At 34.6% G+C, this 23211-nt stretch overlaps 2 protein-coding genes across 3 annotated transcripts in view; one reads left to right on the top strand and one right to left on the bottom strand.

The window, feature by feature from the left end:
• LOC123698106 (SET domain-containing protein SmydA-8) overlaps positions 1–23211 on the bottom strand; it is a 542384-nt gene that overhangs the window by 98456 nt on the left and 420717 nt on the right. The gene's annotated exons all lie outside the window — the stretch shown is intronic.
• LOC123698095 (reversion-inducing cysteine-rich protein with Kazal motifs) overlaps positions 1–23211 on the top strand; it is a 45215-nt gene that overhangs the window by 20968 nt on the left and 1036 nt on the right. The window contains exons 4-17 of one of the 2 annotated variants that reach the window (XM_045644690.1): positions 12176–12259; positions 12808–12844; positions 13066–13245; positions 13637–13816; positions 14624–14850; positions 15109–15241; positions 15510–15651; positions 16106–16217; positions 16733–16892; positions 17438–17590; positions 17992–18171; positions 18602–18776; positions 19354–19499; positions 22742–22881. In XM_045644690.1, the coding sequence (XP_045500646.1) occupies positions 12176–12259; positions 12808–12844; positions 13066–13245; positions 13637–13816; positions 14624–14850; positions 15109–15241; positions 15510–15651; positions 16106–16217; positions 16733–16892; positions 17438–17590; positions 17992–18171; positions 18602–18776; positions 19354–19499; positions 22742–22881 (2049 nt within the window). Of the gene's footprint in view, positions 1–12175; positions 12260–12807; positions 12845–13062; positions 13246–13636; positions 13817–14623; positions 14851–15108; positions 15242–15509; positions 15652–16105; positions 16218–16732; positions 16893–17437; positions 17591–17991; positions 18172–18601; positions 18777–19353; positions 19500–22741; positions 22882–23211 lie in introns of both variants that reach the window. The other variant, XM_045644689.1, reaches the window with a different exon arrangement.

Below are 23211 nucleotides of genomic sequence, written 5' to 3'. Positions count from 1 at the left end.
AATCAATTGGCGACATATTGTGACGCGATCGTGTGGGCTGATTGTAATTTGTATACAATGATCATTGTTCGCAAACGCAATCTAAGAACTTTATCACTCAACTATATTCAATGTGATCTTATTTTGTTCTAAGTGCAGGTTATTATAATTTACGGTGTGGGTGGATTTCCTTTTGTTATTTCAATACGACATGATGTTATTGCTGTTTATTATGTAATAATTATTTATATGATTATAAGGTACCTACATGTTGAGTGGTTTTCAAAGACATAAAGTACGGTACATATAAAACTCTCGTACATTTATAGTTAAATATTCTTTTTGACACGTAAAAAGGAATAATGTATTCATTACTGGTTATTGCTTGGGGATTTCTCTATAGTCTATACTCTATGACATTGAATTTCTAAACAGCTTTCATTGCTCCTTTACGATATAAAACTTCATACAAAATCCAAGCTTTTAATCTTTGTGCTTTAGTTTCCTTATACGATTTTAAAAACTATAATTTCTTTTTAAAAATAAATTGGTATTTATACATCAAATACATCTAAATAGAAAACATAACTCATTCCAAACGCCACTTATATACACAGTCATTAGTCACCATAAAATTATGACGTTATTGTGCCACATAATTTAAGATCAGACAAATTCTTGCCGAATGGATATTGTGCTTATAAATCACTAACGAACTTCTATTAAAATAACATGTAGGAATGGCATCAAAGTACATTCTTGTCACCCAAAGCGTTGGGTCTTCAAGATAACCTTATTAACACAGATAAGAGACGCAACGCCTATGGGTCGTTAAAACATTGTCATGTTGAATGCTGATGCATTTATAAGGAAATCTTTTGTATGCATCGAATAATGGTGTATCGTATGGGATGCACGTGCTTTGATTTATGTAGACGATTGTTTTACTTATACAGGTACGTAAGGTTATATCGGGGTTCTCAAACTGATTCTTAGAGTATTGGTAATGGTTTCATGTTTTTAAAAGTTTAACGGAAGTCGTGAAAAAGTTACGGTTAAATTTATTGGTTACTTACAGGGCTATATTACTATATAAAATTATAAATGCAAGTAATGTGCACGGTGTATCATAGAAGAAGTTATTATTGCATTAATTTTTATTTGCTTTTGGTTAAAATTCTGAAGTTTTATTTCTAATATATTCTTGGCGTATTTAGAACCTTCAAGAATCATAACTGGCAATGAATTTGTTGCTAAGTATTTATGAAAATAAAAAGAAAAAACAAAATATTAATCTGATTCATTATTGAACTACTATTCAAATTGTTTCAATAATTAAAGTCCTCGTCGCCATCATATCATTAACAAATAACATATGCATCTAATACCGATTTCTAACATCCATAAAACTCGACACATGTGTTAATTACAGAATACACACAAGACAAATAAGAAATTCTGTTTCAGTGTACAGTAATTAGATATTTTAAAAGGGAGACGGTTTACGGTCTATATCCAATGTTCGTCAATTAATTTCTCTACACGAATAAGGGCCCGTTTCAATTAGTCACGTTGTTATTTGGAGATGAAAATGAAAAAAAAAAAATGAAAAATTATTTATTTTCAGCAAAACACAGGTAGGTAACAAAACCAATTTAACAATACATAAAGAAAGTTGCTGTTTCTTATTTATACATTTATAGTTGTTAACTATAGCTCCCACACTAAGAGAACTTGTGTCGTGGGGGCTGGTACGATTATAAAAAAAAAGGATTTACTCGTGGTACCGTTATTGTACGTTAAAAGAAGAAAAATATCTACTAATTTAAAAATAAGAAATAAATAAAGTACAACTAATAAACTAAATTAAAAATAAATAAATGAATAGATACATATACATATATCAATAAATAAAATAAGTTAAATAAATACATTAAAAAATAAAATAAATAAATTACATGATACATACGTTATAATGTAAATAAACAATATTAATGTATTGAGGCGAGAAGCTTTTCTGTTTGTGTGTAATTTAATGATTTTAAATAGCATGTAATAACTTTTTTAGCTTTAAAAATAGAAAAACTCTTAATTTTACATTTAAAATTTATTTTGTTATATATAAAGATACCAATATATGGGTTCAAGCGCTTAGCGAATGTTGTGTGTGTGGTTATGTTTGGAATTTGGAAGACACGCTTTTTTAAAAGATCTTTGTAATCAGCTGAACTTAAAATAGATTTATGGGTGGAAAGAGAGCTATAGAGGATGAAAAGCTGCCGTACCGTCAGAACGTCACTGTCTTTATAAAGTTCAGTGGTTGGGTATCTGAAGGGCTTGCATAACATTGTTTTTAGGACCGATCGTTGAGCTCTTTCAAGGCCGATAAGTGATGTTTTCGCAGCCCCACCCCAAGAATTAATACAATATGTGATAATGGATTGGCAAAGAGCATAATAAACATTCCTAAGCAGATCAGTTTGAGCAGAATTCCGAAGTTTTCTTATAATACCTGAAATTTTACGGACACGATCAGAGAGCAGATGTATGTGACTCTTAAAGTTCAAATTTTCATCCAACATGATACCCAGGTATTTTACTTTTTGAGCTCTTTTAATTGAATGATTAGCAGTCCCTGTTTGCGGAATCTCTATTATGTCGCATAAAGATGGAGCTGAAACTGAAGTTTTATGAAAGCAAATATAATTGGTTTTATCTACATTTAGTGTCAGTAAATTGCGTTCAAGCCATGCGACTATCTGAGTCATACCTATTTGAGCGGTAGATATAGCCTCATCCCAATTTTCACCGTGGAATATGACAGCTGTATCATCTGCGTAGCAGAGAATATCCGCGTTAGGTAGAGAGATGCTGTGAATGTCGTCCATATAGAGTATAAAAAGGGTTGGGCCTAAGATGCTACCTTGTGGGACTCCAAAATTTACCTCTCTCGTTGAGCTTCTATGGTCTCCAATTTTAACACACTGAAGCCTGCCCTTCAGATAGCTCTCAAACCACCGAAGTGCGTGGCCTTTGATACCGCATCCATCCAGCTTTCTAAGCAGTAATGGAATAGATACGGTATCAAATGCCTTTGCAAGATCGAGAAATACACAAAGACAGCTTCTTCTGCAATCTAAGTGCGAAGCAACAGTGGACGTGAGGAGGGAAACTGCATCGGCTGTACTTTTCTGCCGTCTAAAACCAAATTGATGGCTTGATATTAGGTTATTACCCTCTAAGTATTTAACCAATCGAGAATTTACTATTTTTTCGAGAATTTTTGAGAAAACTCCCAATAAAGAAATAGGTCTATAATTATTCGGGTTGTCACGTTCTCCCGCTTTGTGAATTGGGGATACTGAGGCAATTTTCCAACTATCAGGAAAAATTCCCTGTGATAAACTAAGATTGTATATTGAGGTTATGGGGCTAAGGATCTCTTGACGGATCAGCTTAACCAGTAAATTGTTCAGGCCGTCAATTCCCGGAGCTTTGTTGCTCTCGAGTTGCATTATCAAAGATTCCACTTCATGTATGTTAGTTGGTGTCATAAAAAATGAGTTCATGGGAGAATTATTAAAACAAATTTTAGAAGCTAAATCTTCCTGGGTGACTTTAATCTTCTCTAATATCCGAGTTGCGTAAGATTCTCCAATAGAAGTAAAATGTTTATTGCAAGCTTCAAGGGACTGAGAAGGATCTAAACTCTGGATGTTCAAAAGCTCTAACGGTTCTCTTTTAGAAATAGATAAGTCACAAATACTCTTTACGGCTTCCCAGGTTTTTTTAGGATTGCCCGCACTATTACTCAGAAGGGAAACTTCGTGTTCACGCTTAAGTTTCTTCAGTAAATTATTTGTAAAGTTACGGTAACGATTGTAAATGTGCAGTAGCATTGTATCAAGGGGATTTCTTCTAACACGTGTATGGAGTCGATCTCTGTGTCGTATACAACGGAGTAAGCCGGGACTAATCCAAGGTTTTAAGATAGTGTTTGACCTGCGACAGGGAATTTTGCGAGTGTGTTTGCTTACTATTGATAGAATCGTGTCGGTGAAAGTTTGGACCATTACGTGTAAGTTGTTACTATCGAGGATACTTTGCCAGTTTACTAGATTTAAGTCAGACTTTATGAGCTCAATGTCTCTTTTGAAAAAGTAACGTTTTGCGTTGCGAACCTTTATTTTACCAAGCCTCATCCCAACCATAACAATATCATGGTCTGATATGTCAGATTCGCAAACTACGCCAATTACTGCTTTATTGGATTTTACAAAGATGTGGTCAAGGCACGAACCTTGTCTAGTCGGAAGTGTTATTGCAGGCGCCAGATCGAATTCTGAGACTAGGCAAAGGTATTCCTGCCACCAGGGATTATCAGACGATTCCAAAATATCGATATTAATGTCACCTGCAAGGACAATATATTGATTATTTATACTAGAGAGGTGCCTGTCCAGCGATGTGAGAAACATTGAGGCATTTCTAAATGAAGGGGAGCGATAAATACCTAGTATACAGACCTTTTTGTCAACAATAAGTTGTAAGCAGTTTGCATCGTCGATGGGAGGTTCTGAAACCGTAACACAGAGACCATCCCGTACATACATCACAACACCACCATTTTGATTAATAATTTTAGTAGTTTTATATGCTGTGTAATTTTGCAATAAAGGAATTTGAGAATATTCACTAAGCCAACATTCATTCAGTATTATGACATCATATAATAGTTTTAAACGCTGCAAAGAAATTACAAAATTATCAAAATTTTTGTTAATACTTCGTATATTGAACGAAAGTACTTTGAAGTTATAGTCACTTGTAAGAAAAGATTTACAACAATCGATGTTAGAAACGGCATGACATTTTATCTTGTAAGAGTCTAAATCGGATGCGATATTATTCGACGCCATTAGATATTAGTTTTGTACTATCGATTAATCTAACTTTTACATGTATGATGATAACTATACAAGTTTTAGTAAATAACTTCAAATACAAGTACGGATTAATATGAGGTGCCTGCTGTAAATGTCGTAGCAAAGTTGTGTAAACGATTTTTTGTATTCCTAACTCGTAAAATAGTATGTAGGCGTGTAAAATTAATAAATATTGATAATTAATAAAAGTGTATATGATAATTAAATAAAAAGTAAAATAAAATAGATAAAATATATATGGAATAAATTGAGGTAATAATTTTATATGTGATATAATAATTAAAATACATCGATAGTTTCTTAACAAAGTATCTAAAAATGTTATATGTTTTAAATGGCAATTTGAAATATAATCTAAGCTATAATTATTAAAAGATATATGAATTATTACAAATTCAGCATTGTGATGTATCGTCGATATGTGGGGACGAGTTAAAAATACTATGCAGATCGTTTTGGTTGCGAATATGAATAGCATTTTTCCCTTCTCTCTGTCTGACATATACATTCCCATTACTACACCAGCAAAATGCGTAACCAAATAGTTTGTATTTACTTCGGGCCTCGCGAAACAACATACGGTTTTCTTTTGTTAGTCTTTCATTATAGTATATTTTCGATGCTTCACCAGTTATATTCAAATCAGCACTGTTAATATTTTTTCTCGACTTAGCAGACTTCAATATTTCGTCGCGCTTGGAACGTCGATGGAATCTAATAACAACAGGACGGGGAAGTTTTCCTTTATGAGAAGTCAATTTTTCTTTCGGGATACGTGGCCCTGCTCTCATGACCCAGTCAATATCTTGATCTGACAATTCAACACCAACTTTCCGCGAGGCAAGCAAGGCAATGTGATGAAGGTTTTCATAAGCTGTTTCGGGTATGCCAGCCAGCTCAATTTCGTTTCGCAAATGTTGTTGCGCTTGTAGATTTAAGTCGGATTGGAGGTTTGAGATTGTGGCCTTAAGGACATTTATCTCCCGATTATTGCTCTCTAGGTTTTTAATTCTAGACTCGTTTGCGGTTACTTTCCCCTCGAGCATTTCAATACGTTCGTTACAGATTATTAGTGATTGAGTGGCATCCTCAAGTCGTTGTTTAATAGATGACAATTCTTGTGTCAAGCGACGGATTTCAGAAGTAAGCTCCTTAACATCGTCACCAGTTACTTCGGTAATCGAGGAATCTTTTTTCCGCATTGTAACAAACTGGGAGTCGGAAGTAGTGCGCACTGGAGTATTGCTGTTATCTCCACCTCTTTTTTGGGCTGAGGAGCAAATGGGACATTCCCATTTATTTTTTTGTTCAGCGGTTAGCCCATTAGCATTTACACAAAGTTGACAAAATATTTTTCCGCAGGATTTAAAAGTGCATTTGACAGAATTATTATCTTTAAACACCTTTAAGCAACCGGAGCACTTCATTTTTTATATTATATAAACAAAGTACCTTTACACTAAATAATGTATAAAGTAGTTCCGAGTCCGCTCTGCGAAGATTAATCTATGACTCGCAAGGACTCGTACAGCACAGCAACCGGTCCGCACGCAGATATCACCCGGCTGCCTGAAGGAATTACGAGCGATAATCACTTGCACACTGCTGAAGTCAGTTCACGTTTACCCGACACTTTTAACTATACAATCTGCTTAACGCGAGGTATTTCAACGCGAGGCAAGATTGGAGGTGAGGTGTGCGGGGCCGTTCGCGTGACACGCGCTCCTCGCGCTCCTCGCGTCGTTTGTTTTTCGTAACGTTAGCGCTATGCCACAGTGTAAAATACTTATATCAAAAGTAAATTGTGATCAATTTTTATTATGTAAGCAATGTAAAAGTGTTTGTGTCAGATTGTAAATATAAAAGTAAATAAAGAAATCATTTACAACTTTATAAACTGAGATAAGTAGGTACTAGGAATTTATTAATTAGCACAACATAATTATGGAAGTACTTGGTGTAACTAATAAATATTACTTGCTGCTACCAGTAGAAGCTTAGAGTATTATATTAGAATAGTATAGAGCGCGTGTATTACAATATAACTACAATACTACAACAATCTACAAAAATGGTCTGATATTATTTCTTCGTAAAATTATAAAAAAAAAAAAGTTTTATTGAAAAATATAAATATCGCTAATTTCTGAACATTTTCACTCATAACATTTTTATTTATAGTTCTATGACAAAAAGTTACTGGACCAAAATTGTAGAAAATTTAATTTGCAACAAATAATGTTGACAATTTTTTTTTATCAGATTAATAGTTTAAGAGATATATCATAAAAACCATATTAAGCGCTATTTTTAAGATGGCGGCCGTGGGACAAGGGTGGCGACCCCACAAACTTGGTGATAGCTTCACACTAACCCCCCCTACACATCAAAAAAATAAAATGCGTCCTCCTAAAAAACGCAACCCCAAATGTAACTTTTCAATGAACTATAATAACAATGATTATGAACTAACTATTATCATCTATTATACAGTAAAAGTTCCTTATTCGCGCTTCCTTTATTCGCGTTTTCACTATTCGGGAATTAAAAAAATGCGACCCAATTTCTATATTCGCGACTAAAAATTTTTTTATTCGCGGATTTAATAAGTACATACATAATAATAAAATTATTCCAATAGGTATCTAACACAATATCCTTGTCAAATGGACTAATAAGAAAGTAAAATAGATCTTATTACAAGTTAGCCTAAAGTACATAATATTATGTTGTTAATTAATGATATCGCCGAGGCCTTTGACCCAAGCCGCCTTTGTCGCAAGCCGCCTTTGCCGCGATTGATGTTTTTGAGAATGTAAATAAACAGAATGGAAGCAACCTTATAACTCAATAAATAAAGTATATTTTTAAATGTAGTTCCGTTTATAGTAAAAGCCGCTTTGCGTGTTTTATAGGTTTCGTCTTTCACATTCGTTACAAAAATAATTGTGATCGAGTAACGTCTACTGCACTCTTCCTAGTTTATAAATTTATAATGTCAACTAAAAAAAATGAGACACGAAAAAAATCTCAATCGTCACCTAGGAACGTATAACGTAGAACCTATAATCCCATATAATAATTACCATTCCGTATTCACGGTTTCTGTATTCGAGGCATATATTTTATGGAACATATACCCCGCCAATAAGGAACTTTTACTGTAGTGATTAATAATTATTATTAGTCAATAATCATTATTATTTGACTATTATCAATTATTTTTTAACAAATAATCATTATTGTTTTTTTCCTTAAAATAAACAACTGTAATTAATAATTATACCCCAAAATTATGCAAATAATACACCAATTACGTAATAATAATAATATTAGTATGGAGAGATCCATACTAATATTATAAATGCGAACGTAACTCTGTCTGTCTGTCTGTTACTCAATCACGCCTAAACTACTGAACCAATTTGCATGAAATTTGGTATAGAGATATTTTGATACCCGAGAAAAGGCATAGGCTACCTTTTATTGCGAAATATGTACCACGGGCGAAGCCGGGGCGGACCACTAGTATTATATATATAAAACAAATTATTATAAACTAAACTCTTATTTCACAGTAACGCAGCTTTTATCGTTTTGAAATAAAAGCATACGAGGTGAAACTTTATGACCAACTGATATTTTTATTCTGTGGCATCAAGTAACTACGTTTTTATCATATTACTCAATTTACATACTAGTTCTCTTTTCCTGTCCTTTTTTGTGATACTGACACTGCTTTCTTCCGAATTTTGTTTGTTTTGTTACCCATTTTCAATAATTTATCTTTACTCAAAACTTAAAATCGAGCGGAGATAATTTGACACAGGTCCTACGTTAGCAAGCGCCTGATCAGGACTGGCGGGGTAGCGGGCAGCGCGGTTTGTAAAGAAAACGCTGGGCAACGTTAAGTTCTGAGATATAATATGTATTTAATAATTACAGGGCTTCAGTAGAAAACCAAAATTTAGCACGTTTTCTGCAGTACATCAAAATACATATCCTTATATAAAAATTATTTCCAAAATCAGAAATTTCATTAATAAATAATTCGTTTTCGATCTTTATTTTAGCCTATTTTTATGATTTTATATGATCGAACAAAATACACGTGGTTGTGTAACAAATTAGCACACTTTTTAGGAAATATCTTGAAGTGTATTGATTATTTTTTCTAGAAGCGTCATATAATTGCAAATACATGAAAAATTTGATCTTGCAAACCAATTTTACTCCGCTTCGCTGAAAGGACTTGCCTTAATGCTGCACAAATATTCTTTAAAATTCACTTTATCCTCACTTAGTACGCGATATAGTGTTGATTATTATTAGATTTGTATCTAATATTAAAGTTAAAGTTTAGATATTAAGCAAACGTACGTCGCGAAACTTTTTAAAAATATATTTTATACAGACTATGAACGGAGAACAAGTTAACGGTTTGACCGCGAGGGCAAAGATGAGATCTAGTAATTATATAGTTGTTTATCATTGTTTTATTTCAATTTTGTTTGTTGGAGAATTAATTACATTTTGTTGAGTTTAAATTAAATGAATATAAATTAACATGTACAACTGAGTCAATTCAAACTTATAAGCTGGCTGGCTTTCAAAATTTAACTTTATTCATTTTATGGATCCTGATTAAAAAAACTCATAATCATAATTTATATGTAACTGACTGAAAATTTAACTTTAGTACTTTTGCTGTTTGAAAAACAATTAATATCTGAGCAAAAGAAATAAATATAAATATTAATAAATTAATATAATAAGAAATTAAGAATAAGAAATTATAATCGGCTATATTAAGAAATTCATTCATGAGCTTTTTAAGCTTTTATTCTCCTTTGTTAACAAATTATTTACATCAGGGTTGTCGTTTAAATATTAGACTTTTTTCCATCATCATGTTTAGTGACTACGTAAAGTGGGCATTAATAAGATGCAAGTATCCCTCTCTTGTTTGTACTATAAAATATAATATCATTGAGTATCCCAATACACATGCACCCTTATATTTCAAATCTCTAATGTGTGTAACCGACCACGTGTTTATATCGCCTTAAACACGTACATTACATAAGTTTTATTACAGTTTCTGAGTGTCTGGTCGGGGATTTATCGTATCTGTGTATTTGCGCGGGAGAATTTATGATATTACTTTATACGCATTACAGATTGCTAAATGCAGCGGTGGGCTTTGGATATTGCTTAGACTAGACTAGATACTATACGTGAAATATTGGAAATGCATTACAATTGAGTATTATTATTCAACTAGCCATGGGCGTAGCTAGCCATGGGCTCAAGGTGGGGCAACAATAAAAAAATAATATGTAACTAGCAACTGTATGTACCCAAAGTCATATCCAGGTCTTCGAACCTCAAATGCCGGTGGCACGGCCGGCGGCTGTGTGTGGCATTTGCGAAGGCATTTGCGAAGGCATTTGCGAAGGCATTTGCGAAGGCATTTGCGAAGGCATTTGCGAAGGCATTTGCGAAGGCATTTGCGAAGGCATTTGCGAAGGCATTTGCGAGGGCATTTGCGAGGACATTTGCGAAGGCATTTGCGAAGGCATTAGCGAAGGCATTTGCGAAGGCATTAGCTAAGGCATTTGCGAACGCGCTTGCGAACGCGCTTGCGAACGCGCTTGCGAACGCGCTTGCGATGGCATTTGCGATGGCATCTTCTTTACCCTGAAAACTTTTTTATAACATTCACTTTATTCTGTGTAATATTTCTGAAAGTTTTTTTTTCTAAGGCCCATCCATATTTTTTTGAGTTGTAACTCACGTGACACGTTCTTTAGAACGTGAAACGTAAAACAAAAGTGAAATTGGATAAAATAGTGGGGTAACTAACTGTACTACACTCATTTTTCTTACAGTTTATGTAACATAGAAGCCTCAGCTATTTTCTTTTTTCGTGTGTAATTCGTTATTCGAATTATTCTTATTCAAAACACCTTATTGTTCACCTACCACATCACGAAATAGATCCAAAATGTGTCCCTATCTTCAGCCGTTTGGTCGCTGGGCGTATGACAATTATTTGTTAATCAGTCATTGTAGAGGTAAATAATACTAATGTTTTGGTCTCATTTTCTGTGTCGACTGTCGACTTTCGAGAATCGAGTGTGAATTTTCTTACGGATATTAAGCTTAGTAGTTAGTACCTGGATAATTCAATTTTTAGATTTGGTTAGGTACCTTCCAGGTCAAAGCCTGGGTGGGGCAAGCGCCCCACCCTGCCCCACCGTGGCTACGCCCATGCAACTAGCTTTCCTCCCGCGGCTTCGCACGCGCAGTCAAAGAAAAACCCGCATAGTTCCTGATGTTCCCGTGAGATTTCCGACTTAAAACCTATCCCCTATGTCCCGGGGTAAAAAGTAGCGTATGCCTTAAAGCCTTTATTCTCGGGTATCAAAATATCTCTATACCAAATTTTATGCAAATTGGTTCAGTAGTTAAGGCGTGATTGAGTAACAGACAGACAGACATAGTTACTTTTGCATTTATAATATTAGTATGGATTATGTGATGTTTATTATGTAATGGTTTAATAATAAACATTTTTAAACCCAGATTGCATTAAAATTCCATTGTATAGTTGAAGGACAGTTTAAAAAAAGTGGCTCTATTGTTAAAAAATGCTCTTTTTTCTATTTTCTTTTATTTATTTCAACATAATTAGTCTATAATAATCTAATGATTATAAAATTATTTCAACTATTTAAAAAAATAAAAATTCTAAAATTCAGTTCTGTTCACTGTATTGGTATCAAGCCTATAAAAAACATAGACGTAAAAGGCAGTAAAATAGCCACGTTATTGAATTAATTTGAAAAGACAATGTTTATTTATTATCTACACAACTCTGTTCGTAATTCTTAGTATAATTCTAGATCTAGCTCTGAGATTGATAACTCTATTAACCTATATTCACATATGGTACTAATCCCATCGTTATTGGCAAACATATGCAGTTATTTCTATACTAAGCTTTGATAATCTGCTACTACGAAATAGGCTCGATTTTATTATTGCAGGAGCTTTTCTTACATTAAAGCTTTTTGAGTGAATGTGTGAAATAGTGTTTTCACCAGGGTACGAATAAAGTGTTCAAGTAATGTTAAGTATTTTATTTAAAACAACCAGTTTTTTCTCAGTGAATGAGGAAAATCTTTTATTTAATTAAGAAATTAACCCTTGTGTGGTCATTAATGTTGATAATCTTTTGTTTACAGATGTCCCTGGTGGAAATTGCATCAGACTCAGCAATGAGAGAGGAGAGAATACAGAACATTTATAAATTTTGTGCGCCACAATTGGTATGTTCTTCCCATTTTTAAGATTCTATCAACATATCATATTATCATTAATATTATATATTTGTTCATGATAGGATCTATAATGAACAAAATATGACCCATCGCAATAAGAAACCAAAAAGATATTAAAATTTAAGTTTGCGTTTATGTGAGTACATCTTTTACCAGTCTGTCACTTTTTTATTTACATTGGCGATAATTTTCAAGAATTATAAACGTGCCGACGCGACGGAAACAACAAACACAGCCGCTCCATACAGAATATTTTTATGGAATAAAAACTGAGCAATGAAATAATCAAAACTAATTAAACGGATCTCGGAGTTATTCGTTGAACATCAAAAGGTTTAAATCGTGATGTAAGATGATATAATTCCTCCTAACCGATATTATCCAACTGGTACTTGGAGACTCCTTTATCGTCAATAAACCGCCTATCGGCATTGTATTGTAATTGGGGAGGCTTGACATGGCTCACAATACGTTAGTATCGAGTTACATTCATATAATGAACAATCATAAAAGGCCTTTTTTTATTACCATTGCAGATAGAGTTCTGGATATGCATGAACCAAACTATACAGGGTAAGTTATATTTTTCAGGTAATTTTATAACATTCCTAAAGTTAATGCTTCTGATAACTTATCTATATTATATTTGTATAATCAGCTACCTACTGTAGATAATTTCTATAGTATTCTTTGATTTTACCGCCTATGTAGTATGTACCTATTTGTAGGTATTTTTAAGTTTTCCTCTACGAAATGTATTTTAAAATCTTTTTTTTCTTTTTCTGCACCAGAAGTAGTTCAAGGCTCAGGCTGGTGGGGCCGGGCGTGCTGTTCATTAGGCCATTCGCCGCTTTGCCGGACTGCTTGTGCTACTGCGTCTGACGCGAGAGCACTATCCAATACATGTAGACGATCTGATGAAATTGCGTTCTTCGACTGCGTGCAGAAGCAGCAAGAGGCGCAGTGGTGCTGTTGTGAGTATAGATATTAGATACAAATGTAGATATTGTCGTTTTATCTGTTTATGTCATGTTTAATACTACGTCCAGATGTTTTTGGCAGAAACGCGCGTCATGGGGGAGGATCATAGCATTACCTATATGTTTGTATGGTACCAACCCCCTTACAGTTCATTTTGCCCCCTATTCAAGCGGTCAGATTTAATTCAAATTTTGTACATTTGTACGTGTACATGTAGCGGTGACGATATAATAATTTTATATAAGTTTATTTTATTAAATCGTATTTTTTAGTTTGTTTTAACTGTAGATGTTAATTATTATTTTAAATTTTTCTTCTAGTGTCTTTATTTGTCTGAATTTGTAGTTTTATTTAATAAAACAGCATTTATTTCCTATTCAACAGCGCAAACGCAATCACTAAGCTGCCACGAGGCATGTTCCCGTGCGCTGTGGCGGGTGGGCGCGCGGGAGGGGCGCGGCGCGGCGCGGGAGCGCGCGGCGGACGCGTGCGACCGGTCGCCACCGCTGCTGCAGTGTCTAGCTGACCTTACTGCCACCACCGTGCATACGGATACGTCAAAGTGTGAGTTATATCTACACATACAAGTGTGGTCACGGCAACAGCATACACGCCAGCAGCCACTAAGCTGGCACGAGGCGTGATTCCTCGCGCTGTGGTGGGTGGACGCCGCCGCTGCAGTGCCTAGCTGTAAGCTGACCTTACCGCCACCACCGTGCATACGGATACGTCCAAGTGTGAGTTTCATCGACAAGTACAAGTGTGAGTCAAAAGGACACGTCCAAGTGTGAGTTTTATCGACATGTACAAGTGTGAGTCGCACTGATACGGCCAAGTGTAAGTTTTATCGACATGTACAAGTGTGAGTCATAAGGGCACGTCCAAGTGTGAGTTTTATCGACATGTACAAGTGTGAGTCATAAGGACACGTCCAAGTGTGAGTTTTATCGACATGTACAAGTGTGAGTCGCACTGATACGGCCAAGTGTGAGTTTCATCGACTCGTACAAGTATGAAACGCACCGAAAGCACGGTCCACTCACTACGCTACGAGCTGTGGGCTAACTGCCGCTAGGCGTGCTCCCACGTGCTATGGCCGGTGGGGACATATTTTTTTTTGAAGTTTGGCTTCAAATAGTAGCATGTGAATGCTACTAAGTATGTTATTTACGATGAACGCGGGAGCAGAAACTGAATATCCTTTTTCTTACCATTCCCAGTCCTTTCCGTCATTTCCAAATATTATTCGGGGGATGCATTTTCAATTCATTCCCAATGTTCCATCGAAAATTCAGGTCTATTACTTTATGGTTTCAATGTAACCTCTATTTTTAGCTAACTGAATTACATTTTCATATTTCCACTTTTCAGACCTGCCATGTTGCCACGAATCACCAAGTCAAGAGTGTCGAAGCACATGCGAAACAGTACTTCGCCGTACTGGAGAGTCCCAGGAAATCGCCGAAGCCCTATCTCAAGAATGCGGAGCCCCCGCCATACATGATAATATGTGGCAGTGCTTCTTGCGAAAAGATGCGCCTGCTGACACCAAAGATGTGATACCTCATGATGTTGCTAAACTGCATTGTTGTCAAAAGGTATATTTCTTGGGCATAATTTTTATTACTTTTCATTGACATAAAATGTTACCAAACAGATATGTTAATCAGTGTTAATATTATTATTTTTGGTGCTCTATAAATTAAAATTGCTCTCGTCAAAAATTCTATAGAATCAAAGATTTGATCACAATATTTCTATCTCTATTAAATGTTCGCATTTTAAATTGTTTGCTGTTCATCAGGAATTTTATCAAAAAACTGTATGTAATTTTAAAATCAGTTTATCATTTTCAGGGTGCAACGATAAATTGCCGAAGGCTGTGTTTCAACACTTTTAACTCTGGCTGGCAAACTAATTGGCAGAAATTTTATTCCGAATGTCTCGGAGATCCACAAGAAACTGAATTAGCTGAATGTATAGAAGAAGGTTAGTTTTTTTTATTGTTTTTATTAAAAACACCATTGCTAGTTAGACAACTATTTTATTTAAATTAATCTGTTTTTAAAATCAAAATTTTTTATATCAATAGGTAGGGATAAAAGAGCATTATATGACTCTTACAGCCTATGTATATAATGTTGTCCAAATTATTATTTAACTCATATTATTGTTGCTCATTGTTTTCAAACTTGTTCCACAATTAAACCTAATTTTTCGATCTTAAATAAATGATTATAATTATTATCTTTCCCAGTGGAATCTCCATGTTCACTTGGCTGTGCTGGTCTAACATATTGCAGTCAGCTCAACAACCGACCCAGTAGCTTGTTCCGGTCTTGCTCCGCTCAAGCTGATCTTGATGCTCATTTAGCTGTTGCTGAACAGAAAGGATCCGGGTAAGATTATTTTGCTTTACTAATTCCATCGTTCAACTGAAAAATGTTTGTACTTATTAGTTATTACTTACCTACTACTTATTACCTACTGAAACGATAAATTTACCTACTTCAAAATTGTAAGCCAAGCGATTTCTATTGTAAATCCATACTAATATTATAAATGCAAAAGGAACTCTGTCTGTCTGTCTGTTACTCAATCACGCCTAAACTACTGAACCAATTTGGATGAAATTTGGTATGAAGATATTTTGATACCCGAGAAAGGGCTACCTTTTATTGCGAAATATGTACCACGGGCGAAGCCGGGGCGGACCACTAGTCATCATATAAATAAATAATCTCAAAAAACATAAAACGGTTATGGTTTTTTAAATAAGGCGATGTGAATCACTAAGCAAAAGGTTTTGTCAGTCTTTTTTTGAAAAATGTTATTTTTGAATAATTTTCACAGATATGTCACGGTAGCTGGGATGCAGTTGCCTTTGAAGAATTCAACTCAATGCACGACTGATGTTTGGAAGAGCGTGGCTTGCGCTTTACACGTCAAACCGTGCACTGCTAAGGTATTTGTTGTAATTATGCTATCTTAACATTTATTAAATTTTAGTACTTCAAATATAAAATGCAATACATATAAATCATAATATTATTAAGAGTGTTGTTGAGAAGTTATCAATTTCGATTTCGATATATTTCCTACTCTATTACATTATTCATTTTTATACTAATGATTTGGAAGATTCTGAATGAAACAATGTACTCCTAGATTTGTAAAACGACTTTACCCTGCAAGGATGTACAATCAGAGTCACAGTATAAAAAAAAGAGTGTGTGTACTTATGTACACGCGTTAGAAGTTATACTTCTTTGGCGTATGGAAAAAATATTAGAATATACAACTTGAACATAGTTATCAATTTTCATACCACCTAGAACTAACTTCATGCTGTTAAATTTAGGTGCCGGTGTGCGCGCGCATCGTTAAAATTCACTCTCATAATTTTTCTCCATCGCGCCAAAAGAAGTATAACTTCAAATATCTTTTACCATTCAATCAACATAATTTTCCAAATTCCAGGGACATAGCAGCTTGCTATGTATGGAGGATTGTGTACGAGTAGTATCATCATGTGTAGAATGGTCTCGAGCCCCGCTATCTGCGCCAGCTCTGTGTGCACGACTTGCACCGAAACGGGAAGATGCGCCGTGTGTATCGTTGTCTGATTTCATGGCGCCTAGTGAGTATACGGCTATTCTGAGTGATGGATGGCGCCCGACTGCTTTCTTTTATTGTTAGTGCTGATTTACACAGGGTCAGTAGACAAGTCAGTCGCGCCAATTTCGGCGCCGCGACTGACTTTACCTGTTTACATTGACTTCAAGCCTCTGTACTGACTTCAAATCTGTTTACACAGGGTTTTTTTCGGGTCAGCACTTTAGCTTTATCGGATTAGCCTCGAATTTGTAGTCAGTTACTGACCCTGTGTAAATGAGCACTTATGCATGGTGTTCGAAATTCAATTTTTTAATAATATGAGGCACTTTATACCGAAGTTAAACTAATCGTTCCCGTAAGAAATTCCTTCGACCGCGCATGCGAAGGCGCGGCAAAAAGAAGAAAAGTATTCTTTATAAATCTCTTATTTTTGTGCTAAGATACGAGAGTTTTATTTTCAAAGTGCAATTACAGAAATAATTATATTGTGTCCATAATTTCTAACAACATCGTCTAGATACATTTCGTATTTTCAATTTTGTTTTTAAAACAATTTTGTTATTTCAGGTCCAGAACCTCCATTATTATCAGCTGGAGAAGCAGTGCGGTCACCTTGTGCTGGAGCTCCTTGCAATTCATCCCAAGTTTGTGCGTTGAACAGAAGTTGCGCAACCACGGATTCATGTACCCGCTACGTTTGTCTTGATGGCTGTCCTTTAGGTGCATATTCTTTAATTTCTCATTTACAATTATTAAGCTACAAAATTAAATATAAAAACGTTTATTAACGGAGATAAAATCACATCTAAAAAAAGACTATTAATACTTTCAGAACATCGACTTATTGGATCATAATCATAATAATCATAATCATAATCATTTATTCACCATAAAATACAAAATTAAATACATAGTATCATATTATAAGTAGAGCATATTATAATATCATCCATGTATGTGATATATCCATAAAAATGTTTTAATATATCCTGTCAGTTGCAATTTACATGTATATGTTACATTGTCTCATTAGTTATAATAATTATGCAAATAAATACGTAATTAAATTATAAATCGGTTGAAGCACTATGAAAATTCAAAGAAAATCCTTTTATTTGTAGGTGATGGTAGCCCATACGTAGTTCCAATTGGTTCGTGGGTTCGGGTTCCGATGCCGTGTGCTTCACAGAAAGTTTGTATCAAGATATGTCGCTGTACCAACCGTGGTTTGACTAATTGTCAGCCACTGCCGAGTGTTGCGCTGGATAACTGCCGGTTGCACGATAAAATTGTTAAACATGGTAAGTTATGTTAATATGTTGTATAATTATTATGATAGTTTTGTTGTTAAATATGATTATAGATCTGGTTTAACAAAGCATTTAAATTTGCAAATGTTATGTGAAATTTAACTTTTCGAAATGTATTACTGTGTACAAATACCAGGTGAAAGGTAAGACGTTAGACGAATTTAGACAGGAGCTTCTTCTCCGATTTCCATACAAAGTCCAAATTTTTTTCTACGAATTCAGCAAAGCTGTAGAACAAAAGTTGTTCAGTTTCATGAGAAGAAGCTCCTGTCAAAATGCGTCTGACGTTTTACCAGTCACCCTGTATATTACTATGACTATTTATTTTATATTGTTTTGGTCGTTAAAAATTCGGGATTTGTTTTTATATTACCTGTACTTACTTTTACTGATTTAATTGTTATTTTTGCCTTTTTTTTAGGCGAGCGCTATTATATGGAATGCAACCCATGCCGCTGCATGTCAGGCGAGCGTGTGTGCGGGCGGCGGGCCTGCGGGCGGGCCGCGCTCATGACCGGCCTGCCGTGCAACTGCCCGCCGCACCACCTGCCCGTGCACACGCCGGGCCGGCTCTACCCCAATGCGTGCTTGGCCAAGTAAGTTTGGGGTTACCTGAGCCGTGATGTACGAGTGGGGTGTTATCATATTGAGCACCCTATTTCACTGAGAAAGTTTAACCAGCGAAAAAATGTTCTAGGATTGTTTTTTATCTGTCCATTGTTATATTGTTCTATTTTAAAGTGAAACTTCTATTCGCGCGTTAAGAGAAACATTTAAAGGTCACGTCAGGGCAATACTATCGCGTCATAGAGTAAGGCTAGGATTTTGGTATTATCGAATCATGCCAAAGAAGTTTCACTTCTGACACGTTCTCAGCTCTCAGCCCTTTTCTTTGTAAATATATGAAACTAGATTGATATTTCTCCCTATCTTTACCAAGATTTTTCATATTTTTTTTCATATCCATACTAATATTATAAATGCGAAAGTAACTCTGTCTGTCTGTTACTCAATCACGCCTAAACTACTGAACCAATTTGCATGAAATTTGGTATGGAGATATTTTGATACCCGACAAAGGACATAGACTACTTTTTATTGCGAAATATGTACCACGGGCGAAGCCGGGGCGGACCACTAGTACATAATTTATCCAACAACTATGTACTCCAGGTGCGCAGGCGCAACAGACGGTGAGATCGAGTTCGGCAGCCGCAGCGCGTGCTCGAGCGCGTCGTGTCCGCGCCGACACGTGTGTCTGCCCGCACGCTCCGTGTGCTTGTCGCGGCTCCAATTGGACTGCCCGCAACATACTTGTGGTGAGTGTAGTCAACTTACTTTACTTTTGTAAACCAAGTGAATGCGGAAGTTACGTCAGTTTTGACTTTTGATGTAACGCTACTTTTTATCGAGTTATCCTTAAGGGTTTGGTCTAGTAGTGCAAACAAATGCATCCTGTCATCCTATATGTAAATAATACAAATGTACTAAGGGAAAGTTGCTCCACTTAATTTTTAAAAATTAAATCATTCGTATGCATAATTTAATATTCGTAATAAGTACCTAAAATGACAATTTGAAACAATTTTCGTGAAAATTACACCGGGTGATTCTTTTTATCAGTACACAAAATTTGCGAATACGTTCTATCAAATTTTGTATATCATAAAAAAAAATGTAATGTTTGTGTAAAAAATTATAAAATAGAAAAATGCGCAAATGAAAACAAAAGATATTTATTTTTGACTAGCTTCCGCCCGCGACTCCGTCCGCGTGGATGTCGGTGTTCGCGTGGATGGTTTATTTCTCCATTTTGAACTGGGAAGACGTTTCTCACTAAATTAATATTAGACGATTATGATTCACTCCAGTCCAAACAGCAAATAAGCAGGCTTCTGCTTCTGCAACGTTTAGTTGTCCCTGAATTTGGAAAAAATAGTCATGTTTCTTATCTATGACAAAAGTGTTATTTTTTTGCATTGTATTTCAAATATTAAATTTTTTATTTTTAACCGCATCTTCCGCATTCATGTATTTGGCCGGAATTAGACATTTAACTTCTACTTACTAGTCCCATTTTCCCTTCTTGATATGGGAATGTATAAAGTAATTTTTTTAGATAGGTATTTCTCGTTATACTTTTAAAAAGTTATAATTGTCATTTTGCTCATTAGGTAAAGTAATTTCGATATCAGTTTTAAGTTTTTTGATACCTGCAATAATAACGTCATAATCGCCTGCATATACTTATCGATTACACCCTGTATACAATCCACCATCCACATTCATAATGTTTTCCTGTCCTCCTCTCCTTTACATTTTAAATGAGTAAATCTGCTACCACTGAAGGATGTTTCATTGTGATCAGCAAATTTTCACCACTGTTAAATAATCGACATTTGTTTTTCATTTTTAATCAGCAATTGGGAATCATCAGTTTTATTTTTTGCAGATTGGTGATGTACCCTAACAATACGTCGAAAAGGGAAAGCATCAACGAATTATCGTTTTCGTCCTCTTTTTTTATTCTTCGCGTCTCTGTTACTTGTGTTTGTTTAGTTCTCAACACCTATTGAATTTTCTATGTTATTGTGATCTTCCATTACATCTGAGTTTTGATGATGTGATGATAATCCATTCGTTTTAATATTGGTACTTAGAGGTCTAAACTAGAAATGGTAGACTAAATATACTTATCGATTACACCCTGTATACAATCCACCATCCACATTCATAATGTTTTCCTGTCCTCCTCTCCTTTACATTTTAAATGAGTAAATCTGCTACCACTGAAGGATGTTTCATTGTGATCAGCAAATTTTCACCACTGTCAAATAATCGACATTTGTTTTTCATTTTTAATCAGCAATTGGGAATCATCAGTTTTATTTTTTGCAGATTGGTGATGTACCCTAACAATACGTCGAAAAGGGAAAGCATCAACGAATTATCGTTTTCGTCCTCTTTTTTTATTCTTCGCGTCTCTGTTACTTGTGTTTGTTTAGTTCTCAACACCTATTGAATTTTCTATGTTATTGTGATCTTCCATTACATCTGAGTTTTGATGATGTGATGATAATCCATTCGTTTTAATATTGGTACTTAGAGGTCTAAACTAGAAATGGTAGACTAAATTTGTCAGCGCGTCTGTAAGATCAGAATATAAAACCAACATCCTGTATTTAAGTTACAAAATTAATAATCAAATAACATGCCGCTACGTTCAAAATGACTAGAAGAAAAAATTAAAACACCTCGACATATTTGGAATTTTGGAGTAAACAAATCATTTTTCCCGTATGTCCCAAGTTCAAGTTCTCAATACAAGTTTATATTATGTTTCGTATTTCTCAAACGAAAAATAAACATTTTTGGAACTTCAAAAAAAAATTATATTATAAGAAAATTTATGAGCTTACTTTAGTTTTAAAGAAATATACATCCCTTTACTGACACCCCGTAAAATAACGAAATTTTTGCCAATCACCTTTGGTTTCATTAACTTTATGTTCGAAGATAATTTTTTTTCTAGTAGTTACACGCATATTTTTTTCGTTTATTTTCCATATCGAAATCAAATGTTTAAAAATACGAATATTTGCACAAAACTAAGATAAAAATAATCAATTAACAAAAATATTAAATTTAATGAAGTAGAGCAACTTTCACTTCGGTATGAAGGAAAATCGAGCGTAGAGCACACGTCAGAACGCTCCGGCCCAAGGAGCGCGACTAAAGAAATTCGCTAGGATTTTTCCTACTTATTTTAAATATTTTTTTAATATTTAAAGAATTATCAAAATTCAAAAAAACATTTTTTTAAAGGTTTAATACTCATTCAACTCGAATAAATTAATGGAAAAAATAACTTTTAGCAGTATTTATCAATAGTTTTTGTAAGGCAAAAAATGGGAAATTTAATGAATTTATAACGTTCTAATTAGGAAAATCATAAGTTTTTCGGCAATTGTATTCAGCAGATTTTAATAACGACTATATAAGGATAATAATGCGCTGATCAAATTGTATAAATTGTAATCGGTTGCAACGTAGTGAGTGCACAAACTTAGCTCGAAATGTCTTTGGGGGAAAGAGACTTATCTTGAAGGCCTGATTAAGGTAACATAAAGTAACTTTATAAATGTGAAAAAATTCATGCGCATTGCGTATATAACACTAATTGATAAACAAGAAAAAAAAATCAGTTTATCATTTCAATAGCCGGGAAAAAATTGTCAAATAACTTGTTGAAAACGCAATTTTGCTAGACTGCAGCCTTAACTTTAACTTGATTTATCATTTAATGTTCAAAATCTTGTACTGTTTAATAAAATTTATCATAATTCGAAGTTGACATACATTTGTCTCTTTGTATTAAAAAGAGCAGTTTGCGTTTGAAATAAACATATGTTTGTTGAATTTTAAATGTCTAAATCACCATGCACAACGCCGTTTAGGTAAATAAGACAAATAAATATATTTGGAAAAATATTTTGTTCATGGATGTTATAGTTAAATTTAAAATTCTGAAAAAATAAACTATTTCAATTTTTTATTCCAGTGAACATATCGAACTGCAACACTCAACCGACGACCCCCGTGTGTGACACAGACGGACAAACACACTCGAATCCATGCCATCTTGTTATGAGTGGAAGAAAATTAGCTTATTGGGGATATTGCTTGCAGGGATGTTCATCTGTAAGTATTGGATTTTGAACTTTGTGTCGTTAGATATAGAACATAGATTTATTACCTACTAGGTTTCCGCCCGCGGTTTCACCCGCGCAGTCATAGAAAAACCCGCATAGTTCCCGTTCCCGTGGGATATCCGGGATTGCGACCTTTTCCCGGGATAAAAAGTACCCTATGTCTTTTCTCGGGTATCAAAATATCTACATACCAAATTTCATTCAAATTGGTTCAGTAGTTTAGGCGTGATTGAGTAACAAACAGACAGTTACTTTCTCATTTATAATATTAGTATGGATTGTTTGTAAAATATATTAACTATATAATTACTTATTTCAG

This window comes from Colias croceus, chromosome 15 (genome assembly GCF_905220415.1).
Source record: "Colias croceus chromosome 15, ilColCroc2.1".
NCBI classification, from domain to species: domain Eukaryota; kingdom Metazoa; phylum Arthropoda; class Insecta; order Lepidoptera; family Pieridae; genus Colias; species Colias croceus.
Note: the sequence above shows the minus strand (reverse complement) of the source record. Positions and strands in the feature narration are given on the sequence as shown.